Source organism: Clarias gariepinus, chromosome 1 (assembly GCF_024256425.1).
Source record: "Clarias gariepinus isolate MV-2021 ecotype Netherlands chromosome 1, CGAR_prim_01v2, whole genome shotgun sequence".
Taxonomy (NCBI): Eukaryota; Metazoa; Chordata; class Actinopteri; order Siluriformes; family Clariidae; genus Clarias; species Clarias gariepinus.
Genome location: NC_071100.1, coordinates 22,584,932 through 22,604,106, shown reverse-complemented (window position 1 = coordinate 22,604,106; position 19,175 = coordinate 22,584,932). Strand labels below are relative to the sequence as shown.

At 39.0% G+C, this 19,175-nt stretch overlaps 1 protein-coding gene across 1 annotated transcript; it reads right to left on the bottom strand.

Moving 5' to 3' along the window:
- Positions 1-98: 98 nt before the first annotated feature.
- Positions 99-18,512, bottom strand: LOC128520749 (butyrophilin subfamily 2 member A2-like). Its single transcript, XM_053495124.1, has 8 exons — positions 18,269-18,512; positions 16,702-17,055; positions 10,619-10,897; positions 10,311-10,412; positions 8,113-8,139; positions 7,223-7,243; positions 6,230-6,253; positions 99-1,220 (listed from the first exon to the last, which is right to left on the bottom strand). The coding sequence occupies exons 1-8, from the start codon at positions 18,510-18,512 to the stop codon at positions 700-702; spliced, it is 1,572 nt and encodes a 523-aa protein (XP_053351099.1). The 3' UTR covers positions 99-699.
- Between the last annotated feature and the right edge of the window lie 663 nt (positions 18,513-19,175).

Genomic DNA, 19,175 nt, shown 5'->3' with positions numbered 1-19,175 from the left:
GGAAAGATGCAGCTGTAACCTGATCAAATTAAACTCATGTTGCAGCCATCATTAGTATGTGTGGATCACTGCTAATGCAAACACATGAATACACACTGTTAATATTCTGATTGAATAAATATTCCAGAAATTTAATCGCTGAGACTTTGTTCATTTGCACAAAATAATGATACATTAAGATGTTTTAATTGATTATAGCACATATGAAAAAATACCCTAATAACAATTAATTACTTTAAATGTACATGTACTGTATTACCATGATGTACAAATAAAAAATTTATTCAAATACAAAAAAATAACATGATGTTCCAGAGAAAACAAACAGCATTAAACAATATTTTAAACTGTAAAATCTCCTCGTTAACAATTATATACCTGCCACTCACACATAGTCAAAGCTTCACCCTATAAAAATGGTGATTCCTAGCGATGGAGAAAGGTTAGTTAAAGCTATAAATTGAACTCAAGTGACAGAGCTGAAAACGCCTGACTCAACTTCATAAGGTCTCTACATTCTTTTAGAGTTTTTAAGAGAAATCAGATTATCAACACAAACACTGAATAATCCAGCAATAACAATTAGTCACTAATCATATTTTACACAGATTATTTTGGTTTTATTAAGTAAGTGATTATTATAGCCAGCTGTAAAGAATACAGGTTATTAGACCATGTTATGAACTATAAATCAGATGTTTATTCAGTAACAGCAGTGATGCTCAGGTGATTATGGTCCCAAGTACAGAAGTATGGATAGAGTTTCTCAGTGAAAGACTGACCAGTGAAAGAGTATATATGAGATCTGGACTCCACATCATAAAAGGCAACCAGACCCTCCTCATAATCCACAAACACCCCCAACTTCTCCAAATTTTCTTTCAGTGTGAGGGGGACATCAGGACCAGCATTAGCACAGTACTTTTTCGCCCACAATCCCACAGTCCAGAGTCCATCATGAGGTTTTAATGAAATGTTCTCCTTCCTGTTAACACTCTCTCTCATCACTCCTAACATCCAGTTAGAGTTCTCTCTGACCTGCACCTCATAATAAAATTTTCCTAAGGAGAAACTCTGCTTTCCCACAACACTGGGATTTAAAGTAAACCGCTCAGGTGTATCAGTGAGATCTGGTTGTGTCTCTCCAAGTATCATTTGTTTTCCATCAGGGGATATTCTGAGATCAGGATGAGCTGTATCAGGATCCAGAGTCACATCCACTAGAGAAAACACACATACACCAAATTATTTATACAAAGAAACTCTCAAAGAAACTGTGTGTGTGTGTGTGTGTGTGTGTGTGTTTGTGTATGCACACATGTTACAGTACCTTTAGGCATTGCATGGAAAAATGCATGGAAAAATGTAAGAAGTAAACCTATACTGTATATACAATGCAAAAATTTATTGATAAATAACAGATTTACAGTAAGTGTTTTTTTTAAATTGAAAAGACGGTAACAGTCTTTAAAATAAAAAAATGCACAATATTTTCAGCTAACATTATTTCATAGTCATTTATTTTGTCACTTATCATTATTGTGGCACTTTGCAAAAGTTTGGGCACCGCACATAATCAGTGCTTAGTAACACCTCCTCATATCACAACTTGCAAACGCTTTTTATAGCCAGCTAAAAGTCTCTCAATTCTTGTACTTGGGATTTTCTTCCATTCTTCCTCGCAAAAGGCTTCTAGTTCTGTAATATTCTTTGGTCATCTTGCATGCACAGCTCTTTCAAGATTTACCCACAAATTTGCACTGATGTTTAAATCAGGAGACTGTGATGGTCATTCCAGCTTGCGTTTAGGATCATTTTCCTGTTGTAGAAACCATCCTCTTTTCAGTTTTGGCTTTTTTATGGATGGTGTGATATTTGCTTCCAGAATTTGCTGGTATTTAGTGGAATCCATTCTTCCCTTCACCCATGCAATGTTTCCTGTGCAACTGGCTGCAAAGCATAAGACTGTAGATCAACCCCCATGCTTACTAGTTGGCAAGGCATTTTTTTTAATGAAATGCTGCTCCTTTTTTTCTCCAAAGACACCTTTTCCTTTGTGGCCAAAGGGTTCTATTTTAACTTCATCAGATCACAGCACTTGTTTCCAAAATGCATCAGGCTTCTGTAGATGTTCCGCTGCATACTTCTGATATTGTATTTTATGATGGGGACGGAGGTAAGGTTTTCTTCTGCTGACTTTTCCATTAAGGTCTTGTGGAACTACCACCACTCCTGAGTCTGTTAAATCTTCCTACAGGTTTTTTGCAGTCAAATGGGGTTTTTGAGTTTTCTTTCTGACCAGCATACAGTGGCTTGCAAAAGTATTCGGTCCCCTTGAACTTTTCCACATTTTGTCACATTACAGCCACAAACATGAATCAATTTTATTGGAATTTCATGTGAAAGACCAATACAAAGTGGTGTACACGTGAGAAGTGGAACGAAAAATCATACATAATTTCAAATATTTTTACAAATAAATAACTGAAAAGAGGGGTGTGCATAATTATTCAGCCCCCTGAGTCAATACTTTGTAGAACCACCTTTTGCTGCAATTACAGCTGCCAGTCTTTTAGGGTACGTCTCTACCAGCTTTGCACATCTAGAGACTAAAATCCTTGCCCATTCTTCTTTGCAAAACAGCTCCAGCTCAGTCAGATTAGATGGACAGCGTTTGTGAACAGCAGTTTTCAGATCTTGCCACAGATTCTCTATTGGATTTAGATCTGGGCCATTCTAATACATGAATATGTTTTGTTTTAAACCATTCCATTCTTGCCCTGGTTTTATGTTTAGGGTCGTTGTCCTGCTGAAAGGTGAACCTCTGCCCCAGTCTCAAGTCTTTTGCAGACTCCAAGAGGTTTTCTTCCAAGATTGCCCTGTATTTGGCTTCATCCATCTTGCTATCAACTCTGACCAGCTTCCCTGTCCCTGCTGAAGAGAAGCACCCCCAGAGCATGATGCTGCCACCACCATATTTGACAGTGGGGATGGTGTGTTCAGAGTGATGTGCAGTGTTAGTTTCCGCCACACATAGCGTTTTGCATTTTGGCCAAAAAGTTCCATTTTAGTCTCATCTGACCAGAGCACCTTCTTCCACATGTTTGCTGTGTCCCCCACATGTGGCAAACTGCAAACGGGACTTCTTATAGTTTTCTGTTAACAAGGGCTTTCTTCTTGCCACTCTTCCATGAAGGCCAACTTTTGTGCAGTGCACGACTAATAGTTGTCCTATGGACAGATTCCCCCACCTGAGCTGTAGATCTCTGCAGCTCGTCCAGAGTTACCATGGGCCTTTTGGATGCATTTCTGATCAGCACTCTCCTTGTTCGGCCTGTGAGTTTAGGTGGATGGCCTTGTCTTTGTAGGTTTACAGTTGTGCCATACTCCTTCCATTTCTGAATGATCACTTAAACAGTGCTCTGTGGGATGTTCAAGGCTTTGGAAATCTTTTTGTAGCCTAAGCCTGCTTTAAATTTCTCAATAACTTTATCCCTGACCTGTCTGGGGTGTTCTTTGGACTTCATGGTGTTGTTGCTCCCAATATTCTCTTAGACAATCTCTGAGGCTGTCACAGAGCAGCTGTATTTGTACTGACATTAGATTACACACAGGTGCACTCTATTTAGTCATTAGCACTCATCAGGCAATGTCTATGGGCAACTGACTGCACTCAGACCAAAGGGGGCTAAATAATTACACACACCCCACTTTGCAGTTATTTATTTGTAAAAAAATGTTTGGAATCATGTATAATTTTCGTTCCACCTCTCACGTGTACACCACTTTGTATTGGTCTTTCATGTGGAATTCCAATAAAATTGATTCATGTTTGTGGCTGTAATGTGAAAAAATGTGTAAAAGTTCAAGGGGGCCGAATACTTTTGGAAGCCACTGTACGAGCAATTCATGGTTTTCCAGATCTCATCTTGACCTCTACAGTTCCCCCTGAGCTGCCATCCCTTAAATACATTTCTCACTGTGGAAACTGCAAGCTGACAATTCTTTGCTATCTTCTCCTGCATTGTGGGCATCAATAACTTTCATTTTCACAGTCTTACACAGCTGCTTAGAGGAACCCATGGTTGTTGGGTGTCCGCAAGTGTGTGCACAAGGTTTAAAGAGTCAGAGTACATGTATTTGTAAAGCTTTGAAATTGGCATTTACTAATGACAGCTGTTGCCATGCATCAGATCTAACGAGCTAATTAAGGTGTCTCTGAAACTCTTGAGCCTCGTTTACACTGCAGATCTCGATGCCCAATCCTGATTTGTTGCCTATATCAGATTTTTTTGACCGTCTGTTTACACATTCTTTCAACTATCACTCATATCAGATTCAAGTGTTTACACTTGCCATACCATCTGAAACATTGCGCATACTTAAAGGGAGGTTCTTGCTCTACTCACTAGCCAAGATGGACAAAGGCGAAATATGCTTGACGTTAGCTCTGCGATATATGCAAAGTTCGCGAAACATAACATTACGTCAATAAGCCGTGAAGAAGTCGCAGTTTTAATGACGTACAGAACACATTGCCTAAGGAAATCCTATCTGTCTGTTTACACGACAGTCATATTAGCACATATCTGATTTATATCTGATTTATTTCCACATATGAAGGTGGCCTAAAACTGATCTCGAAATATCGGAATGCATGCATTTTTTTTCCCTGTTTACATGGACATAGAACATATCCGATATGTGTCACATATGAGCAAAAAATCGGATATGGGTCACATTTAACTGACAGTGAAAACATAGCTTTAGAGTGCCCAAACTTTTGCACAGTACTGTAATAATGTTTTTATTTTTGTTCAATTTATGGCAAAGGAAATAAAAATATTTTTGCTAAAAATATTGTGCATTTTATATATATAATGCACAATATTTTCATCAAACACTGATGCATAGATACTTCTTTTGCCATAAATTGAACAAAAATAAAAACATTATTATGTGCAAAAGTGTGCACTCTCTCTCTCTCCTTATATATATATCCCTTCATACGCAAACACACACACAATCTCTCTCTCTTTCTCTCTCTCTCTCTCTCTCTGTTATGATATTGTATTTATTTTTGTACTCTGTGCTTTCTTGATCTCACCCCCTACTTGACTGTTGGTCAAACATAAAAATCAGAGGCCTACTTAAGCCCTTCAGACTACAGTACTACTACTAGTGATGGGAAGTTTGAATCATTTTAGTGACTCGTTCTTTGAATCTCATTTATCAAAATGAACGAACCTCTTTTGAGTCATTTAGTTAATTTTGCTCTTTTGATCAGAAATAAAATAAAATGTAACATTTTTAATAAAGAGACCTCCAGCACGTCTACAGTACATACACAAATTTTGGCTATAGTTCCAGTAATGAAAAATTACAATGCAGCTATGGACATATTAGGCCCATATATGGACACCTCTCATATCTTCTGGTCTGAATCGTTCGCTCTCTTGTCCCACTCTAATAGAGCGTTTCTTCTAATGAGTTTTTCAGTCTGAATCTATTGTACTGCATAGCATCTATGGGAGCCAAGTGACAAAAGAATGAACGATTCGGACCAAAAGACTTGAGAGGTAAATAATTATTTCTGTTTCCTGTACATAACCCATGGAGGTTTTGCAATGCTTTGCAAATGCTCACACTCTGAGACAATTAGTTCTTCTGAGAGATGTTAAAGTCTCGTTCAAATGAATAGTTCATAAACAACCCATCACTGACTAAATCAACACTAAGCAAACACACTATTGGTTTCACCCCCTTTTCATCTTCTTCTTTTCTTTCCAGTTTCGGCCCAACCTAGACCTGGGCTTACATTTACATTTAGTCATTGGGCAGACGCTCTTATCCAGAGCAACTTACATTTTTATCTCATTACACATCTAAGCAGTTGAGGGTTAAGGACCTTGCTCAAGGGCCCAACAGTGGCAACTTGGTGGTTGTGGGGTTTGAACCTGGGATCTTCCGAACCGTAGTCCAATGCCTTAACCACTGAGCTACCCCTGGGCTTAACACACACACACACACACACACACACACGCACACGCACGCACAAACAGTAAAGTACACAAACGCACATGCTCATACAAAAAAAACTTTTCTCTACACGCAGATGGTCTCACACACACATACACATGCACGAACACAAACACTCGCACAGATTTTAATACATTAGTTAAAATCTGATTTATTTGTACTGTAGACAAAAAGGTAAACTTGTTCTTACCTGTAAGCAATTTCTTTATGAAACCTGACAAATGTAATAAAAATAATTACTATTTAGATATGATGACCAAAAACAGAAAGGAAAAATTGTACTGTATTTGGATGTATTTTTAAAATACTGATACTGTAAGTTTATTGTCATAAATTAAGTTTTTCCTCTTAAAAATAGACAAATATTAAAACAAATACTGAATATATATTATTATATATATACTTCAATTATATAATTTGTTTTCAAATAATTATTTATATATTCAAACATTTTTACATAATAGTTTTTATATGCAGCGCAGGGGCTAAGTGGTAATCACTATCACCCTTGACCTCAAGGGTCCGATTCCCACCTCGGGGTAGGTGTACATGGAGTTTGCATGTTCTCCCCATACTTGGTGGGTTTCCTCCGGGTACTCTGGATTCCTCCCACAATCCAAAAACATGCAGATTAGGATAATTGCCATTTACAAATTGCCCATAGTGTGTGAACATAAATGTTGATGCAGTAGGAGGTTCTACCATGGTTGTGAAAATGAAATGAGTACAATGGTCACCACTGGTTTTCAAGGTCCCTAGACTACAGAGGTTCTTTGATGCATGGATGGCGTTTTCATTACCCAATTTTAAGATTTACATCAAAATTTACTGTACACACCATCATTTGTCCTTACTATAATCAGGTTCTGCTAATTTTGTCTTCACCCCAGTTGTAACCACCTTATGGTTTTTAAATCTATATACATGGCCTAAGCTGCCTATTATTTTGAAAAAAACATTATTTTGTACTATTTATTTAAATAAATGAGATATAATTTTTCCCCCATCCCCACCTTCTTGTGAACTATCTACAAGTCCAATTGTGTCTTTAAGTCAAAGATCCCCAATCGGTCTAACTAACTCCCAGTGGACTTTGTGAGTACAATGGATCAGAGTAATATTTCCTAATGAATCAGTCAAATTAGTTAATTGATTTTAAAATAAAAAAAAACTTAATTCTCACCTGTGTATTGCTTCTGAAGCTCTGAGGATAAAACAGATTTTTATTTCCTTTTTTTTTTTGTAAGGCACTAGGTACAATATTAAACAATGTCATTTGACATACTGTACCAGATCTAATTTTCATCTGCAGTCCCTTTGCAGGTTACAGTACATTAAAAGGCAGCCACTACATTAGAATAATACTAATTAACAACAAAACCACAATAACAAAATAAAACCAGACAAAAAACAAAACAAAAAAAAAACAGTACAACACCATAAAAATAACCAAGCACAACAATACATTTAGGCATTGGGCAGACGCTCTTATCCAGAGCGACTTACATTTTTATCCCATTATACATCTGAGCAGGTGAGGGTTAAGGGCCTTGCTCAAGGGCCCAACAGTGGCAACTTGGTGGTTGTGGGGTTTGAACCTGGAATCTTCCGAACCGTAGTCGAATGCCTTAACCACTGAGCTACCCCTGACCCCAATACACATAATATACAATAAAGTAATCAAAACCCAAAGGGGTTATATTTAATAAGATGCAATTATAATTATGCTTATAATTAATAAAATGCAATGGATGGTTACAAAGCTTCTTCTTTTTAAAAATTTTGACTGCCTAAAATTTGAGTTATAGTGATATAGTAGATATTTTAAATAATATTTTGGATTACATACAGTATCACATCTGCATACTGTATACACCTTAATTTTTCAATTTCTCTAATTTGGTACTACCGATTTTGATTTCCTTCCAGAAGCCTTCTACTTTTTAAATCTATGTACATGACCAGAGCTGCCTATTATTTTGAAGCATTCGCTTAAGTAAACGAAATGTCATTTCCGTCCCCATCTGCATAAATTACACATGATTTTTTAAGACAAAAAAACTTAATTCTTACCTGTATTGTGCTTCTGTTTCAGAATGTCTGAGGATAAAACAAATTTATTAATTTACAGTATTTATGTATTTTTATTTAACAACATTAGAACAATACTAATTAAGAACACAATCACAATACGGAGTCAGTGTTGGTGTTAACCCAGCAAAATCCACTACCAGATTATGACAAAATATTATCAATTATGTGCATATAGACACAGTACTACCTACATAAATGAATGTACAGTACTGTAGTTACTTAAAATACTATATCCTAATAGTTAAGTAAGTATGCAGGGACAAAGCAGAGTTATGTTAATATTGTTAACTACATTGAGCCAGGCATGTTTCCATCCAGACTAACAGCTTGTGGCAAATCAAGTAATTGTACCAATGTTCAGCGCTCTATTCTAGTCTATTTACATTTAGGCATTGGGCAGACGCTCTTATCCAGAGCAACTAACATTTTTATCTCATTACACATCTAAGCAGTTGAGGGTTAAGGGCCTTGCTCAAAGGCCCAACAGTGGCAACTTGGTGGTTGTGGGGTTTGAACATGGGATCTTCCGAACTGTAGTCCATTGCCTTATCCACTGAGCTACCCCTGGCCCTATTTTCTACTATTCTGTTCTTTTCTATTCATAGCTACTAATAACTAATATAGTATAGCTCATTCACCATCATCCTTCTTATAGCAAGTAACACAAACCATTCTCCTTGCTCAAATTCCTTGTATATTCAGCTGGTTCACAAAGTCTGCTGCTTCAGTGATTTTAAATCTTTTTGTCAAATGTTACTATTGTATACTGAAATATAATTACAAGCATTTATAAGTGTCAAAAACGTCTACTGACAATTACATTCTGTTTATGCAAAAAAAAATATGTATAAATGTCATCATGCATGCATCAACTTCTGGGCAACATGCTAACTAATGGCAGCCCATTCTTGCATAATCAATGCTTAGAGTTTTTCTGAATTTGTGTTTTTTTGTTTGTTTGTCTACCCTTCTCTTAAAGATTGACCACAAGTTCTCAATAGGATTAAAGTGTCCTGTTGAGTGTCCTGGCCTTGGAACCAAATTTTTAATGCTTTTTGTACCCTGTGCCATATTTAATTTAATTAATGTTAAATTAATTTATTCCCATATATTTAGTTTAATTAATGCTGTTGGGACCATGAGCCAGACCCTTTACCCTGTCTGCTCCTGGGACACTATCATAGCTGACCCTGCATTCTGATCCCAACTTCCTAATAAGCTGGGAAATGTGAAGAAAATAACTTCACTGTGCTAGTGATGGGAAGTTTGAATCATTTTTGTGACTCAGTTCTTTAAATCTCGTTTATCAAAATTAACGAATCCTTTTTTGAGTTATTTAGTTCTTTTCGTTCTTTTGATCAGAAATTAAATAAAATTTTGCATTTTCAATAAAAGGCTCCAAATTCCTCTACATACATAAATTTTGGCTATAGTTCCAGTAATGAAAACATTACAATGCAGCTAAGGACATATAATAAACAGAATGAGTAGCTCTCCTCTCATATCTTCCAGTCTGAGTCGTTTGTTCTTTTGAATCTACTGCACCGCATAGCGTCTATGGAAGTCACTTGACAAAATAACAAAGTAGAAGAGTCATTGAGAAAGAATCGGTAAATTTTGTTTCCTGTGTATTGCACAGCATAACATCTATGAGAATCACGTGACAAAAAAAAAAAAAAATGAATGACTCGGAGTAGAAGAGTCCCTCAATTCTGTTTCCTGTACATAAACTATGGAGGTTTTGCGATGATGTGCGCATGCGCGCCCAGTAGAAAATGAACTAATCACTTTCCGAGACTACTTGTTCTTCTGAGTCACGTTAAAGATTCGTTCAAAAAGAAGGAATCATTCATGAATGACCCATCACAACACTGTGCAATGATGTCCATGTGACCAATAAAGGCTGAACTTAACTTAGTGGAGGTTTATTTGTAAGGAGATTGAGGTAAGACAGGACTGAATTAAACATTCCTCCTTACAGAGAGCACAGACAACTGGACTACTGTGGACTGACCAAAGCCCTGGTTCTCAAGAACCCACAGTACAGTATTACATATATTTATGTTTTCTGTGCTCTAAGACACATAATTCAAATAATCAGCTGATTTACAGCTCTTACTGAGTTAAGGTGAGTGTTTAAATGTGCTAGACATGTTATTAAAAAAAATTAAGATTACCTTGCTTGCACCAGATTGCTGCAGTTACTATCACTATGACAGTTATAACACATGCTGAAACCAAAATGCCGACATTCCACTTCCAGGCCTCAAAGACTTTGCCTAAAATGAAATCAAGCTTTTTACAGATATTTTCAGGGAACTATGCAGGAATTACTGATGCCTATAAAGCACAATCTTACAGAGAGAACTGTAGCAAAATTATGTATAAATCCTGATGCAAATAATGTGTTAATCATATTTTGTAATCTTATCTATAATTATTACAATTAATACAATATTTAAAAAATACTTGCTAAGACACTTACTATCTATTATGAACTCTATCTTCATCATATGATGTTTTTGTAGAAGTGTGCAAAAAAATCTGTTGGGGTCACTATAATCATGAACAGTGATTTGACGTTTCACATTGAAGCCCTCAGTGTCCCTGTGTATCTGTGTGTCTTCAGCAGGCAGAGTGTCTCCTTCACTGTTCAGCCACAGAACCTCAGGTTCAGGGTTCCAGCCTCTGGACTCACACACTAGATTAATCCCTCCTGAATTATCATAACTCTCCATCCTGATGACCGGGTTGCTTCCCTGAGCTATAATAATGAATGAAAAAGTAAAAGTATTAATTTAAATATGGTGAAATCATATAAAGCTTATGACCGTAAAATGCACTGTTTGTCCAAAAAAGTCCCCATTTGGAGTTGAATAAGCAAAAATGTAAGATCCTTTTACTGAATAATTAATACAGTGATTATGTTAATATGGAAATTTTTCATCTGGCAACAATTCTTTTAACCCTGAATGACACAGTAAGTAGCTCCTTATTCATAAAAGAACCATGCCAGAAAACATATCCCTTGATATTACGGTATTTTATAAAGGTCAAATCATTGGCCTGCATCACCAAAGAAAACAACTAAAGAGACTTCTGAAATAACAGGAATTGTGTTAATTGCATTATTATAACCAGGAAGTAGTATTTTTCCCCCCTATATATTTATAGTTTTTCCTATACACACAGTACACACAAAAGTGAGTACATCCTTTACATTTTAGCAACCACCTCACAATACGCCACAGATTCTCTATGGGGTTTAGGTTTGGCAAGTTTGCATGCCAATCAAACACACAAATCCAATGGTCCTTAAAACAGGTATTAGTACAGTACTTTCAGCAGTGTGGACAGGTGCCAAGTACGACTGGAAAATCAGCATCTCCATAAAGGTGGTCAGCAAAGGGAAGCATAAACTGCTCTAAAACTTCTTGAGAGGATGAACCTTGCGCCTGATAAAACACAGTGGACCAACATCAGCAGATACTGTAACATGGCTCCCCAAACCACCACTGATTGTGAAAATGAACCTCAGGCAACTTGGATTCTGTGCCTCTCCTGTATATATAGTTTTTGGGCCAAAATTCCTAACTTGCAGCTGTTTGTAATAGATCAGTAAAACAAAAGCAATTTAAATAGCTCAACACAGCTAACTTAACAAGTGATTTCTCCAAATTCAACACAAATGGCCCATTTTAATCATTATGCAGTTTCAGAACTATTTAACCCCCAGAATAAAATCCCTCATTAGAGCACTTATTTATAAATCAGATGTTGTTTCAGGCACAGATTAACCCTCCTGTTATCTTCAAATTTTCTAACATCTTTTATCCTTGGGGACAATTTGACTCCAGCAATTTAAACCTACAGAAAATTGTGATAATCAAAATTGTTACCCAAGTTTATGTATAAAAGATATATATATATATATATATATATATATATATATATATATATATATATATATATATATATATATATATTTTTTTTTTTTTTTTTTTTTTTAAATATATTTATATATATAAAAAAATTGCTTCACTGACTATGAAGCAAAAAAAATATTTAAATAATTTTTTGAGACACTGAATGGGGTCAAAATGACGTTTAATGCCTCAGCTGTACTTAATTTAGAACAAATATCTAGACTTTTTAGAGAATTGTTGATGGAGATGTTTAACTGGGATATAAAAATAATATCAAAGGTATTAAATTAGCCAAGAAATAAAATATGAAGCCTATTTCACAAGTTCAAAGTTAAAGGAACATTGACTATACTACCTGGACGTGGCAGAAGAAGGAAGCTATCACCTGCTGCTACCAGATTTCTGAGGAGGCAACTGTTGAAAAACCCTCAAATGATTGCAAAGGACCTCTGAAAGATTTGATGGGAGCAGACACTGAAGTTTCACTCTGCACTGTAAGGCGCATACTGAACACTAAAGGTTACCCCAAGACGTATCCCGCTACTGACCTTAAAACAAAAGAAAAGTTGCCTCAAATATGCTAAAAACCATATAAAAAATATATATTTTTGGGGATTCTCTTCTATGGACTGATAAAACAAAACCTGAACTTTTTGGGTCTATGAATCAGCAGTATGTTTGGAAGAAAAAGAATGCAGCATATATAGAAACGTTCACCCTGGGTACTGTGAAGCATGGTGTTGGGTTAGTGATGCTGTAGGTAATCCTCATCGGAGCAAGACAAGTGGTTGCAGGAATCAAATTACCATCTGGTCAGAGGTTACACCCAGTGAGGAGCTACATGGATGATGTAACCAGCCTCCTTCAAACAGCAGCATGTACATCCCGGCTGCTGGGAAGGGTGGACGAGTTGATGTCATGGGCCAGAATGAAGATCAAATCTTCCAAATCTCGTAGCCTGTCACTCAGAAGGGGAATCAGAAATGACAACACCATCTTTACTGTCGGGGGATCTGTCAGACAAGCACATGAGGAGGTCCGTCATGAAACAACTCATGGATGGCCTGCGAAAGATTGATCGGAGCCAACTCCCCGGGAATAACAAGGTTTGGTGCTATCAGTTCACACTCTTGGTGATGTGGCCCCTGAAAATGAGCGAGATCCCCTTATCCACCATGAGTAAGATGGATGCAAAAGCCAACTCGTTCATCCGAAAATGGCTGGGATTGCCACGGTGCCTTTCCGAAACGGGCTTCTTTGGGAAGAACACACTACAGCTCCCACAGCTGTCCATCAGTCTGGGTTACAAGCAAAAAAAGCCCAGGCTGGTGCTTGAGCTAGGGGAATCCACCGACCAGTCAGTGAGGAATGCCAACGCCATGGTTTTCACTGGCCGGAAGTGGAATGCCCAAGCGGAGGTTGACCAAGCCGTCAGCAGGCTGCAACACCAGGAGATCATGGGCAGAGTCCAGGTCGGAAGAGCAGGGCTAGGATGGGGAGAAGCGCCACGATTCTTGTCCAAGGCTAACTGCAAGGAGAGGAAGGAGATGGTGGTGGCAGAGGTGTCGAGGACAGAGGAAGAGCGCTATAAGATCAAGGCCGTGTCGCAGGGCCGACAAGGAGGCTGGGCGACCTGGGAGGGAGTCGCCAGCCGGAAAATCAGTTGGTCGGATCTGTGGAGCAGACACGCTTCCCTGTCCTCGCAACCTCAACCAGTGGTTTGGGAATGAGGAAAGCTGCGCACTCTGCAACGCGCCCAACGCAAGTCTCCAACAAATCTTGTCAGGCTGCAAGATCGCACTTTCCCAGGGGTGCTACAGATGGCGCCACGACCAGGTCCTGAGGAAACTGGCTGAGGTGCTGGAGGGGCGCCGACAGGGCAGCACAGGACCACCACTATCAGAGGACTGCACCAGCTTCGTCACGGAAGGGGGGGGGACAAAGTTACACCAGGCCAAGAGAGATGTCGAGGCCTTTTTCCCCCGGCCAAGAGTGGAACATGAGGGTTGACCCCAATAAACAGCTGCGGTTCCCCACGGATATAACAACTACATCTCTCCACCCTGATATTGGGGTGTGGTCCACCAAAGCAAGATCGGTGCACCTCATTGAGCTGACCGTCCCATCTGAAGGGGAGATTGAGGCCGCCTTCGAGCGCAAGAAGGCCAAGTACTCCGAGCTGGCTAAGGAGTGCAGGGAGGTTTGCTGGAAGACCACCATCTACCCAGTGAAGATCAAGATACTGTATTTGCACTCACAGAAAATAAAGAGGACTTATAAAATTTACCTTAATTGTCTTTATTTCACACTGGGGAGGTGATAGTGAATCAGAAATTGACAAACGTCATGTTTGACACTTAGTTCAGGTGACAGGGAGGAGAAAGTCAGGGTATCATGGGGAGGATTCTCTACTCTCATGTAGCATGTTAACCATATACAACAGAATATAAAGTCATGAGACTACAGTTCATTGTGTACCAAAAAATAAAGTAAAAAAAGTAGATTTAAAAAACAAACAAACAAACAAACAAACAAATAAAAAAACCTTATACAGAAGTCCTGCTGGTACGTGTTGATGGGGAGGTTTCAGACACCACACTGTGCATTTGGGTTTTTTGATGTGTCATGTAAAACCAAAGTTATCATTACTTTTCAAACATGTACATTTTAATGCCACTTGGAATATAGAAATGACGTCACAAAAATGTATAACACAAAAACAGCCTAAAACAACCTAAAACAACCATAAAAAATTAGGATCTTATGGATCTGTGCTATTTTTATTTTTGGTTCAGTCAAAAATACTGAGCTATACTATAGCATATAATTGGTTTAAATGAAATAAAATTCAATTCCTCATATTGCCTAGATTGTGCTGACAAAGTATATGTTTAAGGATAGATAAAATAGATAAAATGTTTTAAACAGGTACCTGTTACCCTGACTTTCTCCTCCCAAACAGTGCCATTTTTATACACAAAAGAGTGTTTAGTTCTTGATTTTTACCATGTCTTATTCTTCACAAGGTTAGATGGAGATGGCTCTTAAATGTGAAATTAATAATAATATTAAATAAATAAGAATATTGTGGTAAAGGTCATATGTATTGTTTGTTGTATGTAGTAGACCACTTTTGTGCTGGTAGGTAATGCCAGCTCACTCTGCTGGGTACCACCGCAAGTATATATTAGACCTGTGGAAGACACTGGACATACATGTGACAGTGCATCTGTCATACTTTGCAGCCAGAACGTAGTGGCAGTCAGACCCGTTTTCCAAAAATAATTATGTGACACTGCTCTGCAACATCCAGTTGTGCAAAATCGGTCAGGTCCTGGACAACAGGTATGTAACATCCATTTTTAACACTGTCGAAGCTGTATGTTGAAATTCACCCTGCCATCTATAAACATTTTACATAAGCAGCAAAGAATAACACATGTGAAAGTGCAAACTATGAAAGCTATATAGAACTAGCCAAAATGCTGTCAACACATGGTTAAGTGAACAATTAAGGACTCATGTATGATGCATTACTTTCAGAAATGTCTCTCGAGCTCCAAAAATGACACTGCTGAATCATAATAGCACATAAAGCCTCCTGTTAGAAGAATGTTTAAGGCACTGTCAGAGCATCAGAGCCAACTCAGCCAGAGGGTAATTCAAAAGAACTTTTTGCAAGGTGTACCCTTACATACAGCACAATCAAGTGATAGAACTTTGGACCAAAAGATGTTTTTTGAAAGCCTGGCAAGAAATCTAAAGAAATGTACTGTATATAACATAAGGAAAAGACCAAATGAAATACAACAAGCTAACTTAAAAGTTCTTTATCAGCAATATTGGCTAAACAACCCTGGGGCACTGTTTGGAAAAGTCAGAAAGACTCTTCTAGCAGTTAAAAATAAATGGTGTGTATCATTCAGACATATAGAGAAAATAGGGACAATCGGGGAACATTTGTCCTAAATGGACTGAAGGACCTTTTGGCTGTGGTCAATACTGTCCTCATCTCAAATGCAGAGTGGGAGAGGGAGAGGGGAGTGGTGCTTTTCCCAGATGTAGATGCACCAACTGGATGCATCCACCATCTCCATGCTACTCTTATTCCACCACTATGACTTCATGGATTACTAAAGGACATAAAACTGCATGGGACACTAGGAATAAAGTAAGTATCAGGGAGAAGGAGGTGACGGCTCTTTGGATATTTTAATGGTTGTTTTGAACAAATAAATGAGATTCATAAGTGGTTATCAATGTATCAGGTAAAAATTGCTGAATTCAAGCATCATACATATGCATGGTATGCTGGCAAGTTGCTTACTGTTTTTGTCTAAATATTTGAAATTACAGTTTTCTTCAGCTTTAAATTAATGAAGGTTAGGTGAGCCTTGCTACTATGCATGTATCTGTTGCCTTATTGCCACACTCGATGAGGCTAAACTCGTTTATTTAAAAAAAAAAAAAAAAAAAGACCAGTAAAATTATTGGTTAAAAACACATGACTGTGGTGTAGCTCGTTTCAACACTGTGGAAAACACTGTTTTATGGATTTTTATGTTTGTACAAACCATTAACAATGCTATTATACAGTACTTTTTTTCTTCATATAAAGCTTCAATGCAGAAACAGCTCTTACCCTCAACAATGACACGAATAGTGATATCATCAGACCAGGACTTGTCCTCAATGAGACACTTATATTCTCCTTCATCAGAGAATCGGACAGCTGAGAGTTTAAGTGAAGCGTTGCCGTTCTGTAGCTCCTCTTTAAACAGTGACGTTCTTCCTCTGTAGAATGGGGCCTGCTTTTCATTTTTGTCTCCATGATCCTTATAGAGATGCACTTCTGAGTTCACTGATAAATCTAGTCTAAACCACTCTACTGTCATGTCCACAGCACTGGTGTTGGGTTTAATAAAACAGGGCAGAACCAGATCTTCACCTGTGACAACATCAAGAGGAGCTTCTGGACCAACCACCTTTAAACTCTCTATTTAAAAAGGAGAAAAAAAAAATCTTATTTAAGGTCTCATGAATAATAATTTATGGACATTCAATAGAAAAGGTTCCTAAACCACTAGGCCAAAATTATTTTATGAACAGTGTATATGTGTAATTATTTTATATTCTTTTTATTCAAATTAGCCTATATATTTAGAACCATCACATCTTCCACCTCTACTGTTCCTGTTTGTTTTTTTCTAGCAGCACAAGAGGCTCAAATCTTGCCGACATGTATTTAATGCCTTTTGTGGGGTAGGGAGGAGCGCAAACATTGTCCTGAGGCGGTCCGGCCTCCGCAGAGTTCAATGTTTCACCGGCGTGTGTCCACGCCCATACGCTCCATAGGTGCCCTTTGCCATGCAAAGGTTGCATCGGTGAACAAAGACTTTACTGTTGGTATGACAGCCCGGCCAGTAGAAATGAGGGCGCAACCACCGCAGAGTTTTATTCACCCCGAAGTGTCCCGAACCGGAATGTCCATGCACCAAACCCAGTACACATGTCCGCAAAGCCCTTGGTAACAGCAGCTGAAAGCATTCGCCTGCGCCGCGCGGCCATTCCCAGCGACGGTAGAGTAACCCCTCGTGCAACGCTAGGTGAGCAAACTGGGAGCGAAGAGCTTTTACCTCTCACCCTAGATGAGCGACTGCGGTATAATTCTGGTCTCAGGCCTGCTTTAACCCAACGTAGCACCCTATGCAGAACTGGATCTTTTTCCTGCTCGGCAATTAGCTGATCATGGTCTAGCTGTGGCACGTGGCAAACCGACTACGGTTGGCGCTCTAGGCGATGCAGTAACTCGGCTGCACGCCGGCTCGAACGGCTGATCACCGCCGGAGAGCCTGGAGGACTGCACGGGGAGAATGTTCGGAGTTGAGGATTCTATGTCGCGACGGCGCTCCACTCGCTCGCAGTAACGACCACACGCTTTGCTGCCCGGCCGTCGGGATAAAGCGCCGGCGTTAGCGTGTAGGCTTTCCGCTCGGTCTGCTACCGGATGTTTACCTGGCGCAACTACCGGAAGTTCCGTTCCGCGGGTGTGTGCTACTAACACAGGCAGCTGTGGTTTGGGCACTAGCAACCTGGCTAACCCGAAGTTACCACGCAGAGTCCTGTCAGTTAAATTCAGCACCGCACCCCATTTCTCCAAAATGTCTAACCCCAAAATGCAGTCCTCCTCGATATTCCCCACAAAGAACTCGTGAGAGTGCATCCACTCACTGTGGCTTGCTCCGGTGTTTGCTCAGCGTCAACGTAGGGCTCCGCCCCGAGATCCAGTGCCAGGATCTTCATCTCGCCGCTCCGCTTCGTTCGCCCTGGTTTGCTCGCGCTAGCCCCGTCAGGAAAAGGCTCTTTCTTCCCCAGTAGTTGCTTCGCTATTCGGTGGCCTGCTTGGATCTTTTTTAGGTCCTCGATAGTGCGCTCCAACTCGTAACTCTCCATCCCACTTCTGACACCATGTAGCGTTTTAAGCCGCCGCTCCGCCCACGCAACACAAGGTAAATGATCAGAAAGATGCAGAGCCACTTGATATAAACATTTAAATTTTATATAAACTGTCTGAGGCAATAGATGTTTTGTATGCATTTATTTTCATCCACCTTGCTGAGAGAACAAATGGTTGTACTAGGTGTTTATTTTGTAGTTTATCATCACTATGGTTACATATATTTTCTTAGTTTATAATCATTTTATCACATTTGCAAATGCATTTGTGGAGATATAACTGTGTTTTCTTATTATTGGCAATGATGAAAGGAATCTAATTTAATTTCCAATTTACAACCTAGCCATTCTCTACTGAACCAACGTTGTGCAAATATTGGGCCAACCTATCTTTGGCCCCACCAATGGGCAAACGTTGAGTCACTGGACAAAATGACATTGAGCCAACCCCTGATGCCAACATTGACCCAATGTATGCACTGCCGTTGACCCAACATTGGCCCTTCAGTGATGTGCTATCTGGGTAAAGTACACAGCATGTGAATGGCAGAGTGGAAAAAAGCGTGTCAGGCTAAATGTTAATCCCATTAGCCAGCTCACTGAATTAGGAGTCTACTGGTTTCCATTGTTAGAAAAACAGCACTAGGGTAACATGACAAG

What these genes read in the sequence shown, in the direction of transcription:
- LOC128520749 (XM_053495124.1), bottom strand. Translation starts at nt 18,512, where the DNA reads ATGGAGAGTTACGAGTTGGAGCGCACTATCGAGGACCTAAAAAAGATC. An exon ending in GATAGAGTTCATAATAGATA is followed by an intron (nt 10,413 to 10,618) that starts GTAAGTGTCTTA and finishes ATTTCATTTTAG; the next exon opens with GCAAAGTCTTTGAGGCCTGG. An exon ending in CATAAAGAAATTGCTTACAG is followed by an intron (nt 1,221 to 6,229) that starts GTAAGAACAAGT and finishes TGTTTTCTCTAG; the next exon opens with TGGATGTGACTCTGGATCCT.